The 27,553-nt window shown below is 33.7% G+C and overlaps 1 protein-coding gene across 6 annotated transcripts in view; it reads right to left on the bottom strand.

The window, feature by feature from the left end:
• Window positions 1-27,553, bottom strand: part of VPS54 (VPS54 subunit of GARP complex) — a 91,284-nt gene that overhangs the window by 45,663 nt on the left and 18,068 nt on the right. For 3 of the 6 annotated variants that reach the window (XR_004300298.1, XM_032410860.1, XM_032410861.1), the window contains exons 1-6: window positions 24,296-26,621; window positions 22,322-22,563; window positions 14,607-14,685; window positions 12,997-13,031; window positions 10,131-10,262; window positions 7,720-8,105 (exon numbers count right to left, since the gene is read on the bottom strand). Coding sequence is in view for 5 of the 6 variants with exons in the window: in XM_032410860.1 (XP_032266751.1) it covers window positions 7,720-8,105; window positions 10,131-10,262; window positions 12,997-13,031; window positions 14,607-14,685; window positions 22,322-22,563; window positions 24,296-24,431 (1,010 nt within the window). In the remaining variant the exon portion in view is untranslated. Of the gene's footprint in view, window positions 1-7,719; window positions 8,106-10,130; window positions 10,263-12,996; window positions 13,032-14,606; window positions 14,686-22,321; window positions 22,564-24,295; window positions 26,622-27,553 lie in introns of those variants that run through there. The other 3 variants (XM_032410857.1, XM_032410859.1, XM_032410858.1) reach the window with 3 other exon arrangements.

Genomic DNA, 27,553 nt, shown 5'->3' with positions numbered 1-27,553 from the left:
GAGAGCCCTAAGGATCACCGACCTTCATATATGAAGGGATCTTCACCATACAATCTAACAGCTTCATAAAAACAATGAGTAATCTAGTTGGTCCAAAGTATTTCAAAAATTAAGTGAAATAGGCCAATAAGAAATCTGTTTATATATTATAAAAAATTTTTATTTTATTTATTTATCCGACAGAGAGGCAGAGAGAGAGCACAAGTAGGCAGAGCAGCAGGCAGAGAGAGATGGAGAAGCAGACTCCCTGCTGAGCAGGGAGCCCAATACAGGGCTCGATCCCAGGACCCCAGGACCATGACCTGAGCCGAAGGCAGACACTTAACTGATTGAGTCACCCAGGCGCCCCTAAATATTATTAAAAAATTTTTAAAGCTCTATTTTTGGTGCAATTTCAAAACATGTATATTTAAATGTCTAAATTTCAATTTTATCTTAAATTTAGACATTATTGATAAAAAGCATTTAAAATATATATATATATGCCATTTACTTGAAAAACTAATGTCAGAAACTGTCTTTAGTAAGACCAGATACAGCACATTTTTAAAGACTAGTTAAAATCATGTGACCTTTTAGACAGAGCCATTGTTCTTATATAAACAGCATATTTAGTAAGCAGTTTAGTGATAATTTTGAAAAACATCTGATAAGTGAAATAACATATAAACTTGCATTTTGCAATATGAAAATTATATTTCTTATAGTTAATTAGAAGACTAATAAAATTCTCATAAATGGCACCAACATCTCACAATAAGCTAATTTCGAACATACTAGTACAAACTAAAACATTGCCGTAAGGGAAATTTAGCAGGGTCTAGCACAATTACATAGGCAATTAACCTTTGACCTAGGAATCTCACTTCTTGATATCTGTCTCAAAGATACACTCAAAAATACAAAAAGAACATACATTCATTGCAGCACTGTTCATAACTGCAAAGGAATAGAAACCACACAAATGTTTACCAATGGGAGCTAGTTGACTATATTATAACAGACACTATACACTTTTAAAAGAATTGAGGAATACCAATGAATATACTATATACTGCTACACAGCAGTTTCTCAATCTTTTTTTTTTTCACTGTTGCCCCAAGTCCTTTTAGACATTTTTATTCCTAATCACCCCACACATATACTTAATATCACAAATATAGTGTATATCTGTTTATGTACCTTGGCCTTTTGGAGGGCCACAAGCCATTATAACATCCGATTTTTTTTCACCCTTCAAGAACCAATTCTTGTCCTATTGAGGCTATATATCTGTAGCCTCAATGGAGGCTATCACCTATCTTAGGTTGACAGCCCCCATTGAGAAGGCAGACTGTAGAGTGATCTCCAGGGTATACTGTAAAGGTGAAAACAGCAAGGCAGAGAAAAGTAATACAGTATACTAATGCTTATCTAAGATGAGGGACAGAGAGAGAGATGGCTGGATGGATGACGGGTAAATATAAATTAAAACTTTTTAAAATGGTGACTTATAGGGTAGGTAGGAAGGAAGGAACCAGAGAGAAGTTAAATTTCTTTGAATATCCTTTGTTTCAGAGATTTGACTTTGGAACCACTCAACTACTTAACATAGTTATAGCACAACATTGTATTTAAAAACTTCAACCCTTAAATATCAAAAGTGAATGAAACAAATGAATTTAACTGCACATCAAGTTAGCACCAAATGTATACAAAGAGGAATTATTTCAAGTAACTTTAAAACATAGAAATTTATCCATTTATCCCACAAGGCTATAGCTTGAGGAAAAGAAGAGAAAGAAATCCTCCATGTTTGCAGCAATAATACGTTAGTTCTGAGAGCACTCTATGTATACTGTGGGATACGACAAATGAGTAATTATGTTAGGGTCATTAGGAGCCACGGTTTTCAGCCTGTATACATATATAAGATTAAAGAAGTAAAAACTTTATGGCCCTGAATTTAAATTGGAAATATCAATACAAACTCATATTTTTTCTTTAAAAAGGAAAACCTATTTTCTAGCTCTGTCCACTACAAAGGCCTAGAGATAATGACCAATCTAATAGCAAGGAACACCTCTGGTACCCAGACTGTAATTTCTAAATACCATTTCCTACTAAAAAAAACTACTGCTCCTTAGAAAAATGGTGGATTACAAGTCTGAGACAGAAAATGTATAATATGAACATCTAATCATAACACAAAGTAAGAAAACTATCAATCAAAAGCTCCTGGAATCATGTAAAATGCCACAAAAATGAACTTGAGGAGGTTCCTACAAAAGACATAACAATCTGAATGTCGACAAAAATAAAAACAGCAAAAAACTTAAATACTTCCAATATATGTAAATTCACGTGTTTATAAAAATGTATTTTTTCAAAATCATCAGTTACCTTTGGAAGATGCTAGATTTTCAATTCGTTACTTTTGAAACTGCTAAATTAAAAAAAAGGAATCTAGATTTTATCCTGTCTCTCCTTGTAAGAACTGTCCTTAAGTGTTACCAAATTGTTATGGAGAAATATCACTTTACAGAACTATTCCAATTAATAAATAAGGAAGTATAGAATTAGAATATCATTATTATATGTAACCCATAATGAGATTATAAATCTAGGCAATGATCATCAAATGGCTGCTAATATCATAAAAAGAGAGACAACCAGATATATACCTCTTTTTTGGGGGGGGGGATTTGGAATTTGATCCTTTACTTAAATATAAATGCCTTAGTGAAATGTTACAATATCATCATCTCTTTTGCTGAGATAAAATAAGTATTTGTATTTTTTATTAGTTTCAGAGGTAGAATTTAGTGATTCATCAGTTGCATATAATACCCTCTGCTCATTATTATCAAGTGCCCTCCTTAAGCCCACTTAACACTGCCTACCCCCTCCCCTAGATATATGCCTCTTGGCTGAAATACACACCAGTATCTATTAGGTGCTCCTGCCAAAAAGTAAACCTTAAATCTAATCAAGCCTTTAAGTCTAACTACCAGTTTATAGAAAATATAGGCAAAAAAAAACCATGCTAAACCTGGGGATGCAGTCGGCAAAATCCAGACTGTGAAAAGCTTTATAAGATAAATACCTCAATTTCTTCAGTAAATATCTTGAAAGGGAGAAAATGAGAAGAATGGGGAAGTATATATCAAAAGGTATTGATATATATCAACCAAAAAAAAAAAGAAAGAAATGTATTAACCAATCACAATGTATAGAATTATTTGGATCCTGATTTCAATAAACACATTATAAAAAATAAATTTGAGACAAGAAAATTTGAAGGACTAGCTTTTTGAAAATATGAATATTATGTTTTAAAATATTTTTATCTTTCCAAGATACATAATGAAATATTTGCCCATGAAGTAGAATGATGTTTTGGATTTGTTTCAAAATAAACTAGGAGTAGGGCAGATAGAAAAGACAAAGTTGGCTGTGAGGTGATAACTCACAGGTGATACACGGTTTACCGAGCTTCATACAACTCTCTTCATATAATTTCCTATTTCTGTGTATATTTGAATTTTCAATAAGTTTTTTAAAAAGCAGCAACAGAGTAAGACATAAATCTACACATTACTTTAATGGTTCTCAATTGATTATTATGAAGATCATAGATTCCTTTTCAACACAGACTAAAGGTTAACACTCAGGTATATGTCACCTTCAGGTATGAATAGTCTTCAACAAATCCCAACAAAGAATTATGGTGAGAATCTAGATGACAATATCTACTGATGTTTGGACATCAGAATAATAAAACTGTCATTTTGGCATAACTTAAATGTGAGGTTCTATATGACTCAGATACTACATTAAATAACTCAGTAGCTTCATTTTACGTATTCTTAAATTAATTTTAAAGTCCAATAAATACAATAAAAAAAGAACAGATATAAATCTCAATACTAACACCAAATAGTATTTATTATGTAATCACAGGTATATGATAATATATAAAGATTTGTCTAAACAAATCCTTAAACAAAATTCCCAGAATTATAATGTTCTACAAGTCACCTATTTATCTTTATTTTTTTTACATTCTTGATGACTTTTGACAATAGATGCAATAATGGCCTGCACATTATTAACCACATCAAAAATATTTAATAGATAAATGTGCTAACAGTTTAAAATTATGTATACTAATAATCACATACTGTAATTTAGAGTGATAAATCTACTGAAACAAGTAACAAAAATACCACATTCTGAAAAAAGTATTTAGGTTCATTTATCTAGCTAAATAAGTTGGAACAATTCCAATACTTTCTACTCTGATATGTCTCAATGTGTACATTAATTCAGACCTTCTAGTAAGTTGTATGTTCACTACAATGACCGTTGTGCTGCTTTTATCAGAGAAACTGTACTGTAATACTAGTTTCATCAAATAGCAGCACATCGGCTTTTTGACTTTATCCCAGAGCATACAATGCAGATGTCTTCTTACTATATTGTTTTGAAGATCTAAATTATGGGAGATTATATCAGGATCAAAGATTATGTTACTTTTTTATAACTTCCAATAATAAAAATCCCTTAAGTGGAATCCCAAGGTGACCTCTGATGAACGAAACCATAATAAGCTGGAACTTACAATTAACTCTGTTTTCCACCTTTTCTCCCCCCAACCCCAGAAAAAAAGAAAAAAAAGTCTTATGACTAGAAAACAAACTAGTTTCATTAATTGTTATCAATTACTATGGTAGGTCCTGGCTCAGTGAACCTATAACTCAACTGCCAACTTATAACCCGATTGCCCACGATTTAACATCTACTGTACTATAAAATCAGCACTGATGTTCAGAGTGATTTTTTTGAGGTCCTATAAATCCTAAAGCGAATATATTAAAAAGCATACATAGCTCTCAGGTCAGATGAGACCTGGATTGAATCTCAACTCTACTGTTTTATAACTTGCTGTATGACTTGGAGCAAGTTATCTAATAAGACTTTCTATGCTTCAGTTTCCTTATCTATTAAAATGAGGATCAGATTACTTATCTTATAGAGGTTTTTTGGGGGGTGGAGGGGGCCAAATAACATATGCAACATACTTTGCACAGTACCTGGTACAGAGCACCATTCAAAAGGTGTTCTTAGGTTTTATAGTGGTGGTGGTTATAGAATAATGGTGGTAGTAAGTAGTAAGGAAAAAAAAGTTAACAATAATGAAAACTGAAAGTTTCTACATAAACCTTTACAATAAGAAAGAGCAAGTAACACTATATCCCTGAATTTCAAAGTAACTGAAGATTTTCTATTTCAAAATCTGCAAGATACCAAGGTTCAGATATTTGTTAGGCCCACAGTGAGACTTCTGTATTACATCTGCACTTGAATGTCCTTACCTCAGCATCACAATTAAGATAGTGTGTATTGTAGGTCTCTTGCCTACTTATCAGCATTAGTGATGTAAACTGTGTTCTTAGTTTATTAAAATGATTATGCCCAATGCAGGGCTCGAGCCCAGGACCCCACTGGGATCATGACCTGAGCTGAAGGCAGACACTTAACTGACTGAGCCACCCAGGTGCCACCAATCTTTGATTTATTTCTCAGGGCTATCCTATTCAGAGGATAAAAGCACTCTATAGAATCAGCTCCCAATATTTATCAACATTCATGATATTAGTGAAATCAAGTGAAAGACAACTTCTGTCATTACAGAAGTCAATTTTTCTAAAGTAGTGACAAAATTAGTGTTTATTTTAAAAAATATATTCCAGGGTCCCTGGGTGGCTCAGTCAGTTAAGCATCAGATTCTTGGTTTCAGCTCAGGTCATGATCTCAGGCTCGTGAGACTGAGCCCCACGTAGGGCTCTGCACTCAGCACAGAGTCTCTTTGTCCCTCTCCTTCCCCCTTCTGCCTCACCCCACTCTCTTTCTCTAATAAATAAATAAAATCTTTTAAAAAAATAAAAATAACCTGGGTGGTTCAGTTAGTTAAGCATCTGCCTTCAGCTCAGGTCATGATCCCAGGGTCCTGCATCAGGCTCCCTGCTTAGCGGGGTGTCTGCTTCTCTCCCTCTGCCCCTCTCCCCCCACCCCTGCTTGTGTGCTCTCTCAAATAAATCAAATCTTTTTAAAAAATTAAAAATTAAAAATTAAAAAAATAAAAATATATTCCATTCATTCAAAAAACAGAAATATTTAAAATTTCAGAGGTAAAAGGGAAACTAAAAATCATTTTGTCCATGCTAGGAAACCAAAGTAGGCTTCAAAGAACTATGATCCACCCAAAATTAATTGTAAAATTTTAGGTACAGGTATATTTTTATGGAAAGACGATCTAATCAACAGCTTTCAATGGATTCTCAAAGAGGCTTGTGACTCAAACTTTTTCTGTAGACATCCAAATCTAGATTAGGTTCCTCCCCTAAGGTTAGAGCTCCATAACAATCTGTACATTCATCATCATACAGTATTGCACTGTATGATGACAACACAGTCATTTCTGTCTCTTTCCTTCTACCAAATAAATTGTAAAAACAGAGTAGAGAGCATCTCTGCTTTGTTCATGACCATATTCCCAGTAATCTGCCTGGTGTCTGATATGTAAAGGTGATCAATAACCATTTCTTGAATGAATGAATCAATCATTTATGTCATTAAATTTGGGCCACCTTTTAAAAAATGCATTCTAAATAAATATTCCAATTACCTATCCTTAGTCAACAAGAATTTATAATTCGGTTAAATTTATTTTGAAGCTAACTTTTCCAGAATGTATTAAATATCTATTAAGTTACAGAACACATCTTCCATACAACTTCTTTATAGTCACTTAGTAGTATAAGGTTTGGATGGGTTTTCCAGGAGAGGGACTTCTACAAGGATATTGCAAGCCTGCTTAACTGAATGAAATTTTGATGGCCTGTACCTGGTTTATCTATAAATTAAACATTTTGACATGCTCTCACATAAAATAACTAAAACCCTGGGGCATGTGGGTGGCTCAGTTGTTAAGTGTCTGCCTTTGGCTCAGGTCAGGATCCCAGGGTCCTGGGATCGAGCCCTGCACTGGGCTCCCTGCTCGGCGGGAAGCCTGCTTCTCCCTCTCCCACTCCCCCTGCTTTTGTTCCCTCTTTCGCTCTCTCTGTGTCAAATAAAAGAAATAAAAAATAAATAACTAAAATGCTAATGTTAAAAATATTTTCAAAATAAGAACGTAGGAAAAATTGGGTGTTTTCCATCACCAAATGGAATTTTTTGCAATGTGATAAACACTGCAAATGAGAATTTTAATAATTATCGAATGATTGTTATATACAAATATAATAATTACATTATTAAATAATTATTTAATAATTATTAAATTTAAAACCTATCAAGAACTTTTAAAATGAACTTAATTTTAGATATACTGGTATTCCTTCCTGCACCTTGATCTACTAACTTGACACAAAACTATTTCAACATTTTGAAAATATTATTTTCAAAGTTGTGACTGGCCTTTCATTAGTACCATCTACCAGAAAATTTAATTTTGTTTCTCCATTCAAATGTTTCTGTAAATACTGGTCCTTACAGTTTTTGTATTGCTAAGACTAAAATATCACAATGATAACATTACTAAACAGATCAGTCTGTAAGAAAAAATATTCATGTAACTTACATACATTCACACTTCCCCAGCTAACATTATACACTAAAATTTATTCTTTAAAAACTTCTAACATTATTTCTAAAAGCTTACTTAAAGGACATACCGGAAGCTGTGAATGCCCTGAAGTTCCTGCTGTAGAACCTCTTGTGTTGTTGCTATTAAGTCCAATGCTCCAACAAATTCAGAAGTGGATAACAACACCTGTACTGTAGGCTGAGTCTGGTGTACAGTGGCCATTAACTTGAGTTTATTGTACACTTTAACACAATTGTTTCTGGTAAGTGCCAGTCTTAAAATGTGTAGTGATCCTTCACACATTACTTTATCAATCTGTGCAATTTTATCTCGAAGCATCTTTACAGCCTGGGAAGTTTTCTTGAGGTAGTCCTGCAATTCGTGTTGAGAGGTCATTGCATGAAAAAATGCTTCAGAACGTAGAGAGATCTGGTGAGCAATGTTTACTTCCACAATATCCAGATAATGGCTCAGCTTAAGAAGGAAAAAAAAAAATCATGGAGTATTATAAGATTACCTTCTTTGACTACCCAAATACTTTCTGAAAATGATACAGGATTTCTACATATATTTTAAATCCTATTGAATGAACTATCTGATTATGGGATTCTTGATATTGGGCATAATAAAATGGAAGGGAGATGAAAGGTTAATAAATGTAAGACAAAAGAGTAGACGAAGCCGATTTACCTTCTTCCTCTGCTCCTGCTATTACCGCCCTCCAAACACCAACTATTTTCTAGAAAGTAAGAGTACCCCACAATAATCTGAGATTATAATCTAGTTTCAGAAGTTCTAAAATCTGAGAGAGAATGATTTCCTTAATCCCCACACCAACACACATCACTCATCTGACTAAAAGTTTATTATAGTTACATTTATTGACCTCTTCCTTCTATATACCAGGCACTGGTATTTTATATACATAATTTTCTAGTTTTAACAATCTTAGAATACAGGTATTAGTATTCTTATTTTACAGATGAGGAAATTGAGGCTCAGAGACATTAAATACTTTGAATAAAGTCATGTGGTTAGTAAGTGGCAAAACTAAAATTTGAACCTAAGTCTGTCTGACCCAAAAACTGAAGCTCTTTCTACTCTACCACTCTGCCTCAAAAGAATCTGTGAATGACAGATTCATGATCCAGTCACAAATTACAGAAAATACTAGAATTCATTGGGATGTTTTTTCAAGGCTGCTTACTTTACATTTCAAAAATTATTCTTTTATCAATTTGTAAAACTCAGTTTATTTCCAATATATTTTCCTCTTAAAAGGTTGACAAATGCCTTAAAAGAGTTCACACATATTTTATTTGTAACACAACCAAGATTAATTCCTAGAGCAACATATATTAAATATGCTTTCTAATTTCAAATATGGACTCCTAAAACTTGATTTGCCTTTTCTTCCTTTCTAATTGCATATGCATTTTTTTGGGCTACATTATCTTTCCATTTCTCTCCCACTTTTTAAACTTTTAGATTCTTCAACCTATAGCTCAAACTTCAGGCATTATCTCTCAACATCTCTGAGTTCTTTTCCACTTTCCTCTTGTGATTGAGTTCTAGTTTCAAAGCATTGTGGTCTGAAAATATGCAGGGAATGATCCCAATCTTTTGGTACCAGTTGAGATCTGATTTGTGACCTAGGATGTGATCTATTGTGGAGAATGTTCCATGGGCACTAGAGAAGAATGTGCATTCTGTTGCTTTGGGATATAATGTTCTGAATATATCTGTGAAGTCCATTTGGTCCAGTGTGTCATTTAAAGTCTTTATTTCCTTGTTGATCTTTTGCTTAGATGATATGTCCATTTCAGTGAGGGGGGTGTTAAAGTCCCCTACTATTATTGTATTGTTGCCGATGTGTTTCTTTGATTTTGTTATTAATTGGCTTATGTAATTGGCTGCTCCCATGTTAGGGGCATAGATATTTACAATTGTTAGATCTTGTTGGGTAGACCCTTTAAGTATGATACAGTGTCCTTCCTCATCTCTTATTATAGTCTTTTAAACCAAAAACTATAGTATTGTATTTTTAATACAATTTTTAATACAATACTGTATTTTTCAACTATCGTATTTTTGCTTCAAAATAATCATCCTTGCGATGTGGAAATAAGGAAAAATGGTACCTCAGCAAAAGTTGATTTTCCATGCTTCACTCATAAAGAATACAAAATTAGCCAATATATTGTTTGGGATAAATGTAAAGCAATTAATTGTGTTATCTAATACATCCTTTAAACTGAAATTCCATCAACTGCTATTTTAGATAAGAAGCACTCCAACAATTAGCTTTTCCTTTTTCACCAGCACAACTTGTTTTCCATTGAATGAAATGCTTTTACTTTATCAGTTAAGATTTGAAGGCAGTAACAATAAAAATGAAATTAAAATAGCCCTTACTAAATAACTAAATCAGAACCCACACAAAGGTACTACTTAACTAGAATACAGTTTTCTACATGGAAAGAGTAAAAAAGAAATTACCTTTTCTTGCAGCAACTTTGAGGAAGCTGCATCACGATTTCCTTTTCCACCAGCAGTATTAAAATGAGACCATGGTAAAACTGAATTAAAAGTTAAGGAATCGTCCAAGGCAAAATCTGGTTTCATAAAAATCTATTAAAAAATGTATTTTCCTCAATTAGATAAACATTTTTTTACATCCATTATCCCTTCAAACATCATAAGACCATTAAACAATGATTAACTTGGACCTGAAGCATAAACAGCAAAAGCAAGTGATGATACGTTGATTTACACAAAAATCTGTATAAAAAATGTATAAATAGTGTTTCATCAAGCTAAAAATACTCATGAAAGAAGAAAATTGTTTTTTGTCTTTACCAATGAAGGTGATCATTCAATTACTATGTAATCAAATTCACTAATGCAGTCCCACCAGGCACACACCAAAGGGAGATGGATATCTCTTATCCCCAAATTTCTATATTAGTTCCCACTGATAGTAGTTTTTAAAAAATGCCAAATATCAAATTCTCTATATTTATATTTCTACTTTCTCCTGCTTAAAATGCTTTCAAAATTAGTTTTGTAGATAGACATATACTAAGTTTTAAAACCAAAACAAATTCAATTCTATGAAAAGATCACTCTTTCCTTTACATACCACATCCATCTGGGCACTAAGTCCTACCCATTGTATTTTCTAAATAAGACTTGAATGCTCTCTCTCCTCTACATCTATAGCATTTCATCGGTGCAGCTCTTCATTATCTCTGGATTACAGTAAATGGCTATTTACTCATGTCCTTCCTCAATCTATTCCCTATACTGCTGTCAGATATACTTTTAAAATGCAAGTATAGGGGCACCTGGGTGGCTCAGTTGGTTAAGCGACTGCCTTCGGCTCAGGTCATGATCCTGGAGTCCCTGGATCGAGTCCCGCATCGGGCTCCCTGCTCGGCAGGGAGTCTGCTTCTCCCTCTGACCCTCCCCCCTTCTCATGTGCTTGCTCTCTCTCATTCTCTCTCTCTCAAATGAATAAATAAAAAATCTTTAAAAAATAAATAAATAAATAAAATAAAATAAAATGCAAGTATAAATGAATTAACTTCTCTGTTTAAATCTCTCAATGGATTCCCATGACCTAAGGACCAAACTCTTTAGAATAGCATCAAAGGCCCTTCATTTTTTTTTAACTCCCTCACCAATTTGTATTTTGCCACTCCCACTATTTACAAGTTACATTCTAGCAATACTCAACTTCCATATCCTTTTGTGCTTAATTATCTTTGTACATGCTTTCGGCCTAAAATGCCTTTCCTGCCTATTTTCCTAGAGAATACCACCAAATCAAAAGGGCAAACATTATCTCTGTATGAACACTTACCCCATCTCTGAACACATCAATAGCCCCATCTCTGAACTTAAGTACATATGCCACATATATTTATGTATCTCATACTTCACAAAAATTATTTATTGAATATATGTATCGCCCCCTGGAGATCATATGTTCCTTTAAGACTGGATTTATAGCTAATTAATCTTTGTATCTCCAGTACCTAGCATAAGGCCTGAAACATGGTTTAACTTAATTTCTATGCTATATTTTATTATATTTACTGATTCATTTTATCTATATCCAAAAATTAGTATAAAGTGATAGGGAAAAACTAACTAGGGACATGAGTGTATTTTCTAGTCCCTGCTTTAGTATAATTAAAAGTACTGATTAATTCAATGAATATTTACTGATGATGTAACCCTTATGCTAGGCACGAAGGGGGAAACAAAGATAAATTATTACATAGGTCCTAATCCCAAGGATCTTTAGTCCAATGGATGTGATAAAATATATACATAAATATCTTAAAAGAAGAAGAGTGACAAATGCCTTAAAAAGAAGGCACAAGTCTACATAAAATACTATGGAAATTCAGCAAGGGGCCAATTATCTTCAGTTGGAAAGAAATGTATTCATGTAAAGTTGCCATTTAAGCAAGAGAATGTAAAGAAAGAATTAGATATGGGGAGTTGAGGGAAAGTCTTCCAGGCTAAAGGAACAGTGCAAGTAAAGAACAGAGCCAGCAAAATAGTTTGGCTGAAGTAAAGAATGTGTAAAAATTAGTAAGCAAAAGTTGAGTGTGACTATGATGGAAATGAATAATCAAGGGCCTTAAATGACAGAGTTTGAATTTTATTTTGTAGGAATCAACTACTTTAAAAATGACTGCCTTTTTGTTTCTGTCTGTTGTCTTTCTATGTCTTCTCACCTTAGAGAGCAGTTATCACAGACCTCTTTGAGAATCTAATTAATGCAATAGACTCTTTCCCCGGGGGGGGGGGGGGGGGGAAGAAAACATCTATTACACATCTCTCTAAAATTTTTCATATAAAGGACATGTCTCTGAATAATTTGAAGGGGTAGTAACATCAATAAAATTCTTTCTCAGAATGGAGAGACTTGGGGCGCCTGGGTGGCTCAGTCGTTAAGCATCTGCCTTCAGCTCAGGTCATGATCCCAGGGTCCTGGGATCAAGCCCCGCATCAGGCTCCCTGCTCAGCGGGAAGCCTGCTTCTCCCTCTCCCACTCTCCCTGCTTGTGTTCCCTCTCTCGCTGTTTCTCTCTCTGTCAAATAAACAAAATCTTTAAAAAAAAAAAGAATGGAGAGACTTAAACATATTTGTAGATTTCAGTAATGAAGAAGAAATTGATGATGACAAAACAAAGAAGAAAAGTGATGCACAAAGTCCCAGAACAGGCAAAGTGGTTAAAGTGTAAGAAAGTCAAATGAAAGCTTCTTATAAGGCAAAACTAAAGATACTAAAGATTATTAAAAATTAAAGATATTAAGAAGCAGTATTCTCATTTATTAAGCTTTGTTACCTTAGGTACTTGCTCCAGATCTGTCCTGGATTTATCTATTAAAAAAAGGAAAAGAGAAAATATGATTTTTTTACACTTGTTTTCATTTTATTCCATAAAATATACTCACCAACTAGATCTCAGGTCCTTTCCAAAACTAACCTTCCTGGGTTGGACTCCATGCCTTCCTGCCTCTTCTGTGAGCGTGCTTCATCAAATACCCTGCCTCTGCCTCTTTCCATATCTTCAGCCTCTTCCCTTCTAATAGTTCCTCTCTGTGTGTATACATGCTCAGTTCTCTTCCATTAAAACAAACCAAAAAAAAAAAAAAAAGATAAAGACAAAACCCAGGGCCTGGACTAGGCTGAGGCAAGGGAAGCCCTCCAGTACAAAACTTAAGGAAGCACTCATTCTCAGGTTATGCAAATGCGTCTCCTGCCTCATCTAGTGTTGACCATGCAAAAACATCCTTACACTCTGCTCTCTCAAAACCCTGTATCTCAAATCCTCAAGTCATATTCACAGTGGTAGTCTCCATTTCTTTCTCTTGTACTCACTCTTTAATATATAGGATTGTGTTTTCTGTAACCACCACTTCAAGTCTGAATGCCCTCCGTAAGAGATCCTAAATTGTGAAATCCACAGAAACTTCTCAGTGTGTAAACTGATCATTACCACCAACTGACTGGCCACCAAAACCTGTGCTTCGATCTCTAATGTATCTCTCAAATGCCTAAATTCCTCTCCATCTTCATTATAACTGCTATTGGGGCCACATGATTTCTCACTTGTATTACTGCAATGGCCTCCAACCGTCTCTTTGCCTCCAGTTTATCAACATCCTTAAATTTGTTTCCCACAACTGTTTTCACAGTGAAATGTATAATCATAAATCTGATGTCTGGTTAAAAATATTCTGTGGCTCTGTACAGCTTTTAGAAAAGAAAAATTCCTTAGCATGGCATACAAGGCTCTTCAGGATCTGACTCCCCTGCCTACTTCTTCAGCCTCACTTCTTACTCCCAGTAGAGCCAACATACTGAACTCTTGCAGTTCTTTGAACATGCTCTGTTCTCTTTTTTTTTTTAATTTTGACTCTATTGCTTTGCATACACTGTTCCTTCTTCCTGGAAGGCCTTTTCCCCACATAAATCTTTCTCAGCAGCTAGTTTAGAACACAGGCAATCATCAACTCTAGAAGTTTTCTAAGGCTTAACAAATTAGGAGCTCTATACCATCTTGCCACGCTGAACTTACTGCTTGATATACAGGGCTTCAACTGTTGGTTTATTTATGTAACCGTACTCAGGAGACTATCAGCTTCTTGATGACAAGTGCTCTTTGTTACTCATCTATTTTTAAACAAGAAGCAAAATACCAAGCACCCAGATGTTAAATAAATATTTGTTGAAATGAAGGATAACACTACAATGAGACCCACGGTTTTTCTCTTAAAAGCTTTTGGAAAAGATTATGATCATAGTCTATAAAAATTTCACTAAAAATAAAAATTATAGGTAGAACAGCCATCAAAGTCCCAAAATTAAGATTTTGTTTGTTGATATTTATGCTATGCTACAAATATCACATATTTAATCTCCACATTGTCTACAAATAGCACATAGTCATACCATGAGTATATAAGAGAGTCCTGTCAAAGGTATCTTTAGGAGGACAAATATTCTTGCACCTCTCATGTATCTTCTCTCTCTATAAAAAGACAAATAACAAAATCAATGCTATGTAGCAATATGAATATTCAAATCATCAAAATGTTTCACAAAAGAATATACCAAATTAGTTCTACAATTTTTAATGTGAAATCACTAGCCTCTTGAATTTAAACACAAATAAGTATGTTTAATAAACCAATACAAGCTCTATGAACATCTATATGCTTATACTCATCCCATTTTACATAATTATAGTAAAATCTCCATAATTTTAGCATGAAGTGGGAATGCAAATAAAAAATCCTTATTTATAGAACAGAAATCAATTGAAAATAGTTTTTTAAAACAAGAAAATGTGAAAACCTATATACCTAAGACAGGTTATTAGTTGATACTGAGTCAAGAAAGAAAGAAAGAAAAAACCCTACACTGATTTCAGATTAGATGGTCACTAACAACAATTTTATCTTTTCAGAGATACCATAAATAGGACACACAGGGAAAATGGAGTATGGAAAGGAAAAAACACTGAGCTAGTAGTGTTCAGAGTTCTAATAGCAACTGTGGCAGGAACTACAGGATTGTCTTCCAACATGGCTGTACCATTTTGCAGTCATACCCACAATGAATAAGAGTTCCTATCAGTCCACATTCTTGCCAGCATTTGGTGCCGTCAGTGTTCTGAATGTTTGTAATTCTGATAGATACATAACAACATCTCATTGTTGTTTTAATTTGCAATTCCCTAATGACGTATAATGTTAAGCATCTTTTCCTATGCTTATTTGCCAGCTGAATGTCTTCCTTCATGAGATGCCTGTTCATGTCTTTTGCGCATTTTTTTATTATGGCAAATACATATAACATATATGCCTTTAAACTTACCACTTAAAACTCTTAGTGATGTTGACTATCATTCCATATACTTACTGGTCATTTTTACATCTTCTTTGGAAAAATGTCCACTCAAGTCCTTTTCCCATTTTTTAGTTGTGCTGTTCTTACTGTTGAGTTTTAAGAGTTATTTGTATATTTTGGATACCAATCCTTTATCATACAGTGTCTAGCCTGTATACATTCTTTTATTAGTGTCTTTCACAGAGAAGTTTTTAATTTTAACCAAGTCCAACTTCTCAATTTTTTGTTTCATGGATTGTGCCTTTGATGCCATTATCTAAAAAATTATCACCAAACTCAAAGTCATGTATTTTCTCCTATGTGATCTTCTAGTTTTACAATTTTGCATTTTACATTTAGAGCTACAATTCATTTTGTGCTAATTTCTGTGAAAGGTATGGGTAGTCTGTATCTAGATTCTTTTTTCTTCCCTTTTTTTTTGGGGGGGGGGCAGGTATATGTCTAGTTGTTCCTGTACCATTTACTCAAAAGACTACTGAGTTACTTTTGTACCTTTGTCAAAAATCAGTTGACTATATTTGTGTGGGTCTATTTCTGAGCTATTTTGTTGCTTTGATCTATATGTTGTCTATTCTTTCACCAATACCACACTGTCTATAGTACTATAACCTCACAGTAAGTCTTAAAGTCAATTAGTTGTCAGTCCTGCAACTTTGTTCTTCAATACTTTGTTGGCTATTCTCTTTTCCCTTCCTATATAAACTCTGGAATCAGTTTCTTGGTATCTACAAAACAAATTGCTGGATTTTAACTGGGATTGTGTTGAATCTATAGACCAAGCTGGGAAGAACAGACATGTTGACAATATTGAATCTTCCTATTTACATACATGGAATTTCTCTCCATTTACTTGGATCTTCACCAATTCCTTTCATCAGTTTTGTAGTTATCCTCATATAGATCTTGCACATATTTGGGTAGATTTATACCTAAGTATTTTATTTTCTTTGGTGCTAATGTAGATGGTGCTGTGTTAACTTCAAATTCTAATTGTACATCACTAGCATACAAGAAAGCAATTCACTTTTCTAATATTAACCTTGTATCCTGCAATCTGGTTATAACTGCTTATTAGTTCCAGAAGCTTCTTTTCTGATTCTTTGGGATTTTCTACATAGACAATCATGATATCTGTGAATAAAGACAGTTTTATTTCTTCCTTCCCAGTGTATATACCTTTTATTTTCTTTTCTTGTCTCATTGCATAGTTAGGGTTTCCAGTATGATGTTCAAAAGGAGTGGTGAGAAGGGACATCCTTATCTTGTTCCTGATCTTAGTGGGAAAGCATCTATCTTCTCATAGTTGCAGGGTTTTTGTAGATGTTCTTTATCAAGTTGAACTTTCCCTATATTCCTAGTTTGCTGCGAGCTTTTATCATGAATGGGTACTGAGTTTTGTCAAATGTTTTCTCTATATCTACTGATATGAACATTATGATTTTTTCTTCTTTATCTTGTTAATGTATGGATTACACAAATTGCTTTTTGAATATTGGATCAGCCTTGCATAACTGGAATAAATCCCACTTAGTTATGGTACAGAATTCTTTTCATACATTATTGGGTTTGATTTTCTAATATTTTGTTAAGGATTTTTGCATCCATGTCCATGAGAGATAATAGTCTGTAGTTTTCCTTTTTCATAATGTCTTTGTCTAATTTCAATATTAGGTTAATGCTGCCTAAGAATAAGTTAGAAAGTATCCCCTTTGCTTCTATTTTCTGAAAAAGATCATAAAGAACTGGTATAACTTCTTGACTAAATGGCTGGTATAATTCACCAGTGAACCCATCTGGCCCTAGTGTTTTCTATTTCGAAAGGTTATTATTGATTCAATTTAATATGTATAGTTTTATTTGGACTGTCTATTTCTCATGTGTAAGTTTTGGGATTATGTCTTCCAAGGAATTGATCTATTTCATCTAGGTTACAGAATTTGTGGGCATAGAGTTGTTCGTAATATTCTTTTATTATCTTTTTAATGTCCATGAGATCATTAGTGATGTGCCCTCTTTCATTTCTAATATTAGTAATTTAAGCCTTCTTTTTTGACCTTGCTAGACAGTTACCAATTTTATTGATCTTCTCAAAGAAGATCTCAATTTCACTGATTTCTGGTCTCATTTTTATTATTTCTTTTTTTCTGTTTTTTGTTTTGTTTTGTTTAGTATGGTTGACACACAATGTTACATTAGTTTCGGGTACACAACACAACAAGAATGATTCACATTCTACTTACTTTGGATTTAATTTGTTCTTTTTCTGGCCTCCTGTGGTGAAAACTTAGATTATTAATTTTAGATTTTTTTCTTTCCTAATATATGCATTCAATGCTATTAAATTTCCCTCTAAGCAATACTTTCACTAACCCACACATTTTGATAAGTTTCTGCCAACATTTCCTTAAGCTCACTGATTCTTTCCTCTGCCATTTCAAGTCTATTGATGAATCCATCAAAAGCATTCTTCATTCGTTAGTGTTTATTTCTTCTATTTCTATTTTTGATTCTTTCTTATAGTTTCCATCTCTCTGCTTACATTACCCATCTATTCTTGCATGTTGTCTACCTTTTCCATTGGAGCCCTTAGCATACTAACCATAGTTATTTTAAATTCCCAGTCTGATAATTCCAAAAATGTTGCCATCTGAGTCTCATTCTACTACTTGCTCTCTTTAAACTGTGGGGGGGGGGGGGGGGTTCTTCTTGTTTTTAGTATTTATTGAACCTTTTCTTGTTCCATGCCAGATATGATGTACTGGATAAAAGGAACTGAGGTAAACAGGTATTTAGTGTGAGGTTTTATATTTATCTGGCTAGGCATTAGACTGTATTTATTGTTTGCTGTAGCTGTAGGTGTTAGAGGCTAAAATTTCCTCTGGTGTCCTTGTTTTTGTCTCTTTTGCTGTCTTTACAAACTTCTTAAATAAAGTCTGAGACATGCAGTTTTTTCACAGTTGTATTCCCTTATTATTATACAGGTGCCCTATTTATATGGTGGTAAAATGTGGGAGGAGGGGAATCATTCCACAGACCTGTGATTAGGTTGTTGTCTTTTAGTGAGTTTGTGCCCCTGTCCTGTGACCTTCAAAAAGTTTCTAAGTTGTTGATTTTGTTTGTTCAGATTTTTTCTTTCGAAGAGTAGAAGCTTCCAGGTTCCCTACATGCTGAACCAGAAGTATTTTAAGTATTTTTAACTTTTTAAGAAACCACTAAACTGTTTTCCAAAAAGGTTGTACCACTTTAAATTCCCACCAACAGTGTATGAGAGTTCTAGTTCACCACCAGGGCTGACAATGGGGTAAGGCAAGCAAGCAGCCACAATATTTAAGACAGCACCTATTCTTAGATCCTGGTGCCCTTCACATTTTACACCTTGGGCACTTCATTGGCCTCATCCTAGTACTGGCCCCGTCCTTCACATCCTCAACAATTGAAAGAATATGTGTAGACATGCTATTGTTTTTTCCTTAAATATTTGGTAGAAATCAATAGTGATGCCATGTGGACCTGAGTTTTCTTCTTGGTAAGCTGTTTAACATCAATTTCTTTAATAACTAAAAGGCTATTCAAATTATCTATTTCTTCCTGAGAGAGATTTGGTAATTTGTGTCATTCAAGGAATTCGTCAGTTCATCTAACTTGCTGAATTTATTGGCATAAAGTTGTTCATAATATTTCATTATTAGTCTTTTAATTTCTGTAGAATCTGTAGTGATGTCATCACTCTCATTCTTATCATTGGTGATTATGTCTTTTTTCTTCCTGAATCAGTATTGCTAACAATTTGTCCATTTTATTGATCTTCTCAAAGAATCACTTTTAGGTTTCACTGATTTTTCTCTACTGTTTCTCTATTTTCTATTTCACTGATTTTGACTTTGATGTTTCTTTCTTCTGTTTATTTTGTTTTAAATTTGTTCTTTTTGTAGCTTTTTAAGGTGAAAGTTGAGGTCACTGATTTGAAACTATTCTTCTTTTCTAATATATGCATTTACTGCTATAAATTATTCCCTAAGTACTGCTTGAGCAGCATGCCATAAATCCCAATATGTCGTGTTTACATTTCCATTTAGTTCAAACGTGGGGGTTAGGGAGACACCAATACCCCATAATCAAAAATCCAAGTATAACTTTTGACTCCCCAAACACTTAACTACTAATGGCCTACTGTGGACTGGAAGCCTGAACAGTAAAATAAACAATTAACACATATTTTGTATATTATACATATTACATACTATATTCTTAAAGTAAGCTAGAGAAAAGAAAATAATATTAAGGAAATCATAAGGAAGAGAAAATACATTTGCAGTACTATAACTGTATTTATTGAAAAAAATCCGCATATAAGTAGATCTGTGTGGTTCAAACCCACGTTGTTCAAGGGTCAATGGTTCTAATTTCCTTTTCTTCTTTTTGTTTTTGGAGCTCAAAGTGGGGCTTGAACTCATGATCAAGACCTGAGCTGAGATTAAGAGTCAGACACTTAACCGACTGAGCCACCCAGGTGCCTCTCCTTTTCCTCCTTGACCCACATTTTATTTAGAAGTATAAATTTTGGTTTCCAAATATTTCCGGATTTCCCACACACTTTGCTGTTAATAATTTCTAATTTAATTCTATTGTGGTCAGAAAATATACTTTGTATGACTTGAAGCCTTTTAAATGTATTAAACATTTGTTTTATGGCCCAGGTTGTAGTCTAGCTTGATAAATGTTCCATGAGCACTTCAGGAAAAAATGTATTCTTCTGTGTTGGGTGGAATGTTCTTTCAATGTGTTCTTTCAAGTTAAGTTGGGTTAACTGACAGTGCTGTTTAAGTCTACCATATATTCACTGGTTTTCTATTTGCTTGTTCTATTGTTTATTGAGAGACAAGTATTGAAATCTCCAACCATAATTGTGAATTCATTTATTCCCTCCATAAAGTTCCCAGTTTTTGCTTCATGCATTTTGAAGCTCTGTTTTTACAGACATAAATGTTTAGAAATACTAATCTTCTTGATTAACTTAACACTTTTATCATTATAAAATAAACTTCTTTAGTAACAGTTTTTGCTCTGAAATCTACTTTGATACTAATATAGTCATTCCAGCTTTCTTTTGACTGGTGTCAGCCTGGTGTATCTTTTTCCATCCTTTTAAGTGTTTTGTGTCTCTGTATTTAAAGTGCATGTCTTATAGATAGCATACAGCTGGGCCTTGCTTCTTCATCCAATCTCACAATCTCTAACTTGTAATTGGGGTGCTTAAACATTTACATTTAATGTACTAATAGGGTTAGGTTTAAGTCTATCATCCTGATGTTTATTTTTTTTGGTCTCATCTATTCTTTGCTCCTTTTTTTATCCTTTTTCTATCTTTGTTTAGATTGAGAATTTTTTTTTATTTCATGTTATCTCTTCTGTTGGCTTTTTAGCTATAATTGTTATTTTAGTGGTTGCTTTAGGGTTTATTGCTTATAACCCTTGTTAGAAATATAAGCTTTATAATGGAGGGAATTGGTATATTTTGGTCTCTCTTGTATCCCTAGTGTTTCGAACAGTGCCTGGCACATGGAAGGCATTCAATAAATATTTGATCAATAAATGGATAAATGGAAAAGCCAAATTGTAGGTTATGAGGCATAAGATTAGAAAAAGAAAGTATACTAAAGCTCATTTACCTAAACATCCAGACAGATGTGATTACTGAAAACAGAATACAAAAACTCTAGACTGCATATAACAATATACATTATATAAAAGTAAATAATATTTACAGGTTCTGTACAAAAATATTAGGTAGTACTAAAAATGAACCAAATACTGCATAGTACCAATGCCAATAATATTTCCTATTTCCAAATCATAAAAGAACAAAGTAATCAAGTGAAACAAAGTTAGCTAAATGCAAATTAGGTTTGCTAATGAAAAAAGTATAAAAAGGGATATTATAAAAACATAAATAATTATCCCCTATACAAATTTCCAGATGTAATATAAAGCATGGTCATTATAGTTAATAATACTGTATTGAATATTTGAAAGTTGTGAGAATAGATTTTAAAAATCCTCATCACAGGAAAAAAAAATTCTTGTTAAGTATGTATGGTGATGGATGTTAACTAGCCTTATTATGGTGATCATTTTGCAATATATATATAAATATCAAATAATTATGTTGTACACCTGAAATTATGTCAATTACACCTCAGTAAAGAAAAAAATTTTAATATCCCCTTTAAAAATGAGTTTTTTAAGGACCAAAATGGTAACCAAAATTATATTGATAATACTCACTAAAAATCAATAACAAGCCTTCTTAAACTAAGCAATACATTCAGTTCTTGCTCAGAACTGAGTTTAGAGCAAAATATTATGTCTAAAGATATTAAGACTATCTACTAAAGCTAGCATGCTCTATAAATTTTCTGTGGTAAATGAGAGACACAGAAACAGTTCTACTCTGCTCATTTCTTAAACCTCACAAACCATCTGGGTTTTATTGGCCTAACTGAACAATTTTCTCCTTGGTAGGTAGGGTGGATTTCATGAGGAATCTTAGCACTACTAGTAAAGTGCAATTCCAAAAAATCACTACAGTAAGAGAAATATATTTACATATATCTAAGAAATGAATTAAATACAACCCAGGACAGTAGAATGTATATAGACAGAAAAGAATACTATAGCCTCATCAAAGACTATTGGTCAAAAATCTACAATAAATCAAACTAAAGATCTTTCTATTCCTTTTGATTAGGTATTACCTGAGAGATTTCCTGTTGATAAACTGTAAAATGTTCCTTGCTGATCTGTGGGAGGTAGAACGAAGGTATGACTTCAGTGTCCACAAAGTCCAATCCCCATGTTTTTGTGAAGAAGTCAGATTCTCTTTTTGCTAATCTAGGATCATTTAATGCTGCTGGAAGGTTTACTTTGGAATGATATATAGTCCATCTATGTTGATCTGTAACTAGAGATGGGGCAACACATAAACTATTTGAATCACCTGCAAAAAGTAAACAAGAGAACTCTGTAGACTAAGTTCTACATTTGAAAGTACATCCTAGAAAATTAAAAATGCTTAGCTTCTACTCTATACAGAGGAGAAACAACTTTTCTGTATAAACATTTTAACGAAAATCAATCTGATTAATAACCTTCAGCTTTCAGCATCAATTGCCAAGGGAAGGAAAAACATAAATAAAATAAAGAATATGCAAAATTTGAGAGTTATAGTTGCAGTGTGGGGTGGATGGTAAAGAAAGTCTTTCATTAATTCCTTTCCTTAATGTACAATTTCTCTTTCCTTTTTCAACATCAAAATTCTTCTTCCTTTCTATTATATATCTTCTATCCTTTAATACTCCAGATTTTTCACAAATACCTTTTTTCTCTTGTATTAAGGCAGACATGCCAGGTTCTAATACCCTTTGTTTGGCTTATAAACAGATGACAGAAATGCTGCTGTGGCATCAACCATAGAGGAAAGAAAAATATATAGTCAATTCTTGTTATTCATGGTAGTTTTGTTCTATAAAGTCACTGTAACAATTAGCAAATACTGAACCACCGTTCCTAGGGGAAATACAGGGTTAGGTACCTTCAAGCCCCTGGTCACAACATTTTCATCAACCGACCAATACATAATCTTACTTTGTGTATGTATCTGTTTAAAGACACCTTATTAAATATATACTGTTCATTCATTAACACTGAACTCATGGCTTACACCACTATAACTCATAACTCATACCTGAATGAATTTTCTTCATAAGACACATACATTGCAGTCTTTTTGTACTTAGAAACACTAGAAAGCTCTCCAGCACTACATTTGGGAGACATTTTAAACAGCAATATCACCAATAAAAATCTCAAAAATGCAAAAAATGTGGCACTAAATAGACCACAGAAAGGACACTTGTTTAGAGCATGAGAGCTAAAACAAGAAGGCAGAGCGTTGTCTTGTTCAACCTTAGCTAGGGACATGTGCATCAGGCAATTCAAATTTTTCATTCCTCTGCATATGGCTGCAAATGACCACAAAAGTACCACAAGTATTGATTTTGGAGTTACAAATAAGTTTTAGGGAGTAGGCAAATTTGCAAACATGGAATTCATAAATAATGAGGCTTTACTATACTGTGTCTAACTAAAAAGCTTTAAATCAGTAGTTTCATTTTCAAAACTTTTTTTTTTCAGTTTAGCAAGTAACTTCTTCTATGGAAATGCATGAAAAGAACTATATTCCAATTTCCTAATCAACTTACTTCCAAATTACCTCTTTAGTTTAACACTGTAAAATTTACTCTTTCAGATACAGCTGACCTTTGAACAACGGAAGGGTTAGAGACACAGACCCTCCCCTCCCTGTGAAGTCAAAAATCCACATATTTAAACTCTCCCCAAACGTTACTGATAGCCTACTATTGACTAGAAGCCCTTCCAAAAACTCAATTAACACATATTCTGTATGTTATATATATTATATACTGCATTCTTACATGAAAGTAAGCTAGAGGAAAGAAAATGTTACTAAGAAAACCATAAGGAAGAGAAAATACATTTATAGTACTGTATTTATTTAAAAAAAAAAAAAGCTGCATATAAGTGGGCCCATGCAGTTCAAACCCATGTTGTTCAAGGGTCAAATGTATATGGAACTGACTACTCATTTAAAGATAATACAAATCCTCAGTAAAAATCCTCAACAACAACAACAACAAAAAAGGCATTACCTGTGGGTTCCTTGGGACATACATCTGGCAGTGACTGCACAGGTCGAATGTGTTTTGTTGGGTCTACCTCTTTTTTAAAGAAAACATCACTGCTGCTTCCTTGAGGCACTGGTGAAGAACTGTGGCTTGAAGCCATTGCATAAAATCACCACTCAACTGAAAACAAGTAACAGGTAATAATCAAGCATTTAACCCAAATCAAAATTCATCTATAAGTATTATGTATGCCTCAAACTTCCTTTGAAAAAGACACCTTATCCAAAATCCCTCAAGGTGTAAGTACACAATTTGAATACTCACTATTAACTGTAAGAGTCACTCATAATATTTAGTTTACTAAGAAAGTTATTTGTCCTTGTTTGAAAAGTATTCTCCCCGAAGTGAAATATCCTTAGTCTTTTATCCAAAGTGGAAATAGATACCAAAGCTGTAACCAATATATATTAAAGATGAAAACATCTATTCATTCAACAAGTATACAGTAATTATGCATTATAGCAAAATGGATAAGTGAATGGGCTTTTGAAGTCTGACTGCCTGGGTTCTTCACTTACCAGCAGTATAATCTTAAGGAAATTTACTTAACCTTTGTGTGCCTTACCTCATCTGTAAAAACGGAGAAGAGATCCCATTTCATAAACATTTTGTAAGATTAAATGGAAGGGATATATGTAAAGCATTTAAAACAATGCTCATCTCAAAGTTAGTGTTCATAAATGTTAGTTATCATTATGATTATTATTACTATGTGGACTGTCACTATATTAAATGATTATAAAAAAAGTAGGATTCTTCAAGGTGCCTACAATTACATTAAGTAATCAAAACAATCCAAACACTAAGGAAAACACAAGTTAACCTATGTCTACATTTTTTAGTAAGTCCTGAAAGAATTTGTGGGGCAAAACAACATAATATAGGCTACAGTGTCAGGTAAAACTTTACAAATGAAGCAGTACATAACCTGGATACTGAAGAACATGTATTATCCTATTACTGGAGGGTAGATAATATTATGCTGCAGAGTATATCTATCAAATAGCAGGTATTCAATAAACATTTTGCAACAAAGGAATAAATATAAATAAACATAAACAGAAGTTTATGGCTGAAAGGGAACTTAGAGATCACCTAGTCTAAATGCAAGGCCCTGAAAGACTAGGTGGCTTACAAAGACACATGTGTTTTAACCAATTAAAAAAAGAAGAAAAAAAAGCCTCCTAAGGAATTCTGGTGAATACAATAAGAGTAAGAAATAAAGAGCAGAGACATAAGGCTAAGAACGGTGACAAAAAGTTCATCTACTCTAACTCCCCTCTAGTTTAGCAGAAAGCTAAAACTTACATTTCCCAGACTTCTTTGAATATCTGTCACAGTCCTCCTAATGCAAAGGAAACACATCCAATTACACCACTCACTGAGACCATAAGAAACAAGCTGTTAAGAAAATGCACAAAGATAAATAACTTCCTCAAGGTCCCTGAACAGAAAGCAAACAATACCATACAAAAAGGTTAAGGGACATGGAATAATCATAAGACATTGTGGAAACTGACATGGCTAGAGTAAAATGTTTGCATTGGGAAGTACTAACAAATCATATTTTATTTACATACACACACACACAGAGTATGGCCAAATGAATTAGTCAGGGCCTTGGTTTGCAAGGCATCACTGGCCTGTTGCATTTACATCCATTCACATTAAGTGTATGGTTGTTTCTGTATAAAAGCATCATATATTTGAAAAAGTAAAAATATCTAAAGGATAGGAAATACTGTATAACACATAATCCTGTATAGTAAATGTTTAGTAAGGACAATTCTAAATTTAACATTAAATCTATTTAACTTTTGTATTAATTTTATCAAATAAAATGGCTAAACTAAAAACATTTTGACATTTTAAAGAGGGAAGCTACAAATATTTGGAAAATCTATTTATGTTGAACGCCCACTGCTTGATGTCATATAAATTAAATATTGATTCCAACAATAGTACACTACTATTTCAATTTATTCTTTTTACCATCATGTCAGCAAGAAGATATCCTAAGTGCCATCTCAGGAAGCCAGAAATACTTGAGGAGATGGAGACTTAAATAAAAACATTTCTAGACTCCTATAAATTATTTCACTTTCCGGGGGGCGGGGGGAGGTCATCTTATTGATGCCTTAAAGAATGTGAATTGGGAATATATGCTGATTTTTTTTTTCCTATACCTCTCCTAATTCTTATGAAAAGAGGGAAAATCTAGCTATAAAGAGATTATGTAAAATTAGGGGATTGCCTATATAGGTGAGTCCCAATTTTATTTTATTTTTTATTTATTTATTTTTTTAAAGATTTTATTTATTTATTTGACAGAGAGAGACACAGTGAGAGAGGGAACACAAGCAGGGGGAGTGGGAGAGAGAGAAGCAGGCCTCCCGCAGAGCAGGGAGCCGAATGCGGGGCTCGATCCCAGGACCCCGGGATCATGACCCGAGCCGAAGGCAGACGCTTAACGACTGAGCCAAGCAGGCGCCCCAGGTGAATCCCAATTTTAAACCATTTGACTCTCCATTTCCTTCAACCATCCTAAGTTTACTAAGATTTCCCGACAGTAAGAACCAAACTTTGTATTTATGACCACATAAGTACGGTGCAGATACTTGGTATGTGCAATCATTGGTAATAAAACATTACGGATTTATTTATAAGCATGGATGCATAAACAAATACGGCAAATCCCCATGGCCTCCAAACCAAACAATTTCACCAAAAAAATAATCTTTCATTGAAAAGCTAAAGAACAGAAATGATGAAGCATCCTAGCAAGAAAGTTTCAGTGTAACCTAAGAATAGTTCGTCTACCCAGAAAAAAAAAAATTAGCGAAAATAAAAACAAAAAACGCAGAATAAGAGAAAAGGAAAGCTCTAAGCACTAAATGCAGGTAATCTCTGATTTTTAATACTTCCACTTGTAACTACATCTAGAAACAAATTTGGAATGTAATCAGTAGTCACCTACGATAAGAATCTATAAATCGCTCTACCATTCTTCACATGATAATCTTTTCATGATTGTAACACCACCATACTCAACTATTATCTTCTCTTGAAGCCTTCTCTGGTTTCTCACACTTAGTTACCCTTTACGTATTTTTTTTAAAGATTTTATTTATTTATGAGCGAGTGAGAGAGAGAGAGATAGCACGCATGCTAGCACAAGCCGGTGGGCGGGGGGGGGGGGGGGGGGGGGGGGGGGGGGGGGGG

This window comes from Phoca vitulina, unplaced genomic scaffold, assembly GCF_004348235.1.
Source record: "Phoca vitulina isolate PV1807 unplaced genomic scaffold, GSC_HSeal_1.0 scaffold12, whole genome shotgun sequence".
In the NCBI taxonomy this organism is placed as follows: domain Eukaryota; kingdom Metazoa; phylum Chordata; class Mammalia; order Carnivora; family Phocidae; genus Phoca; species Phoca vitulina.
Note: the sequence above shows the minus strand (reverse complement) of the source record. Positions and strands in the feature narration are given on the sequence as shown.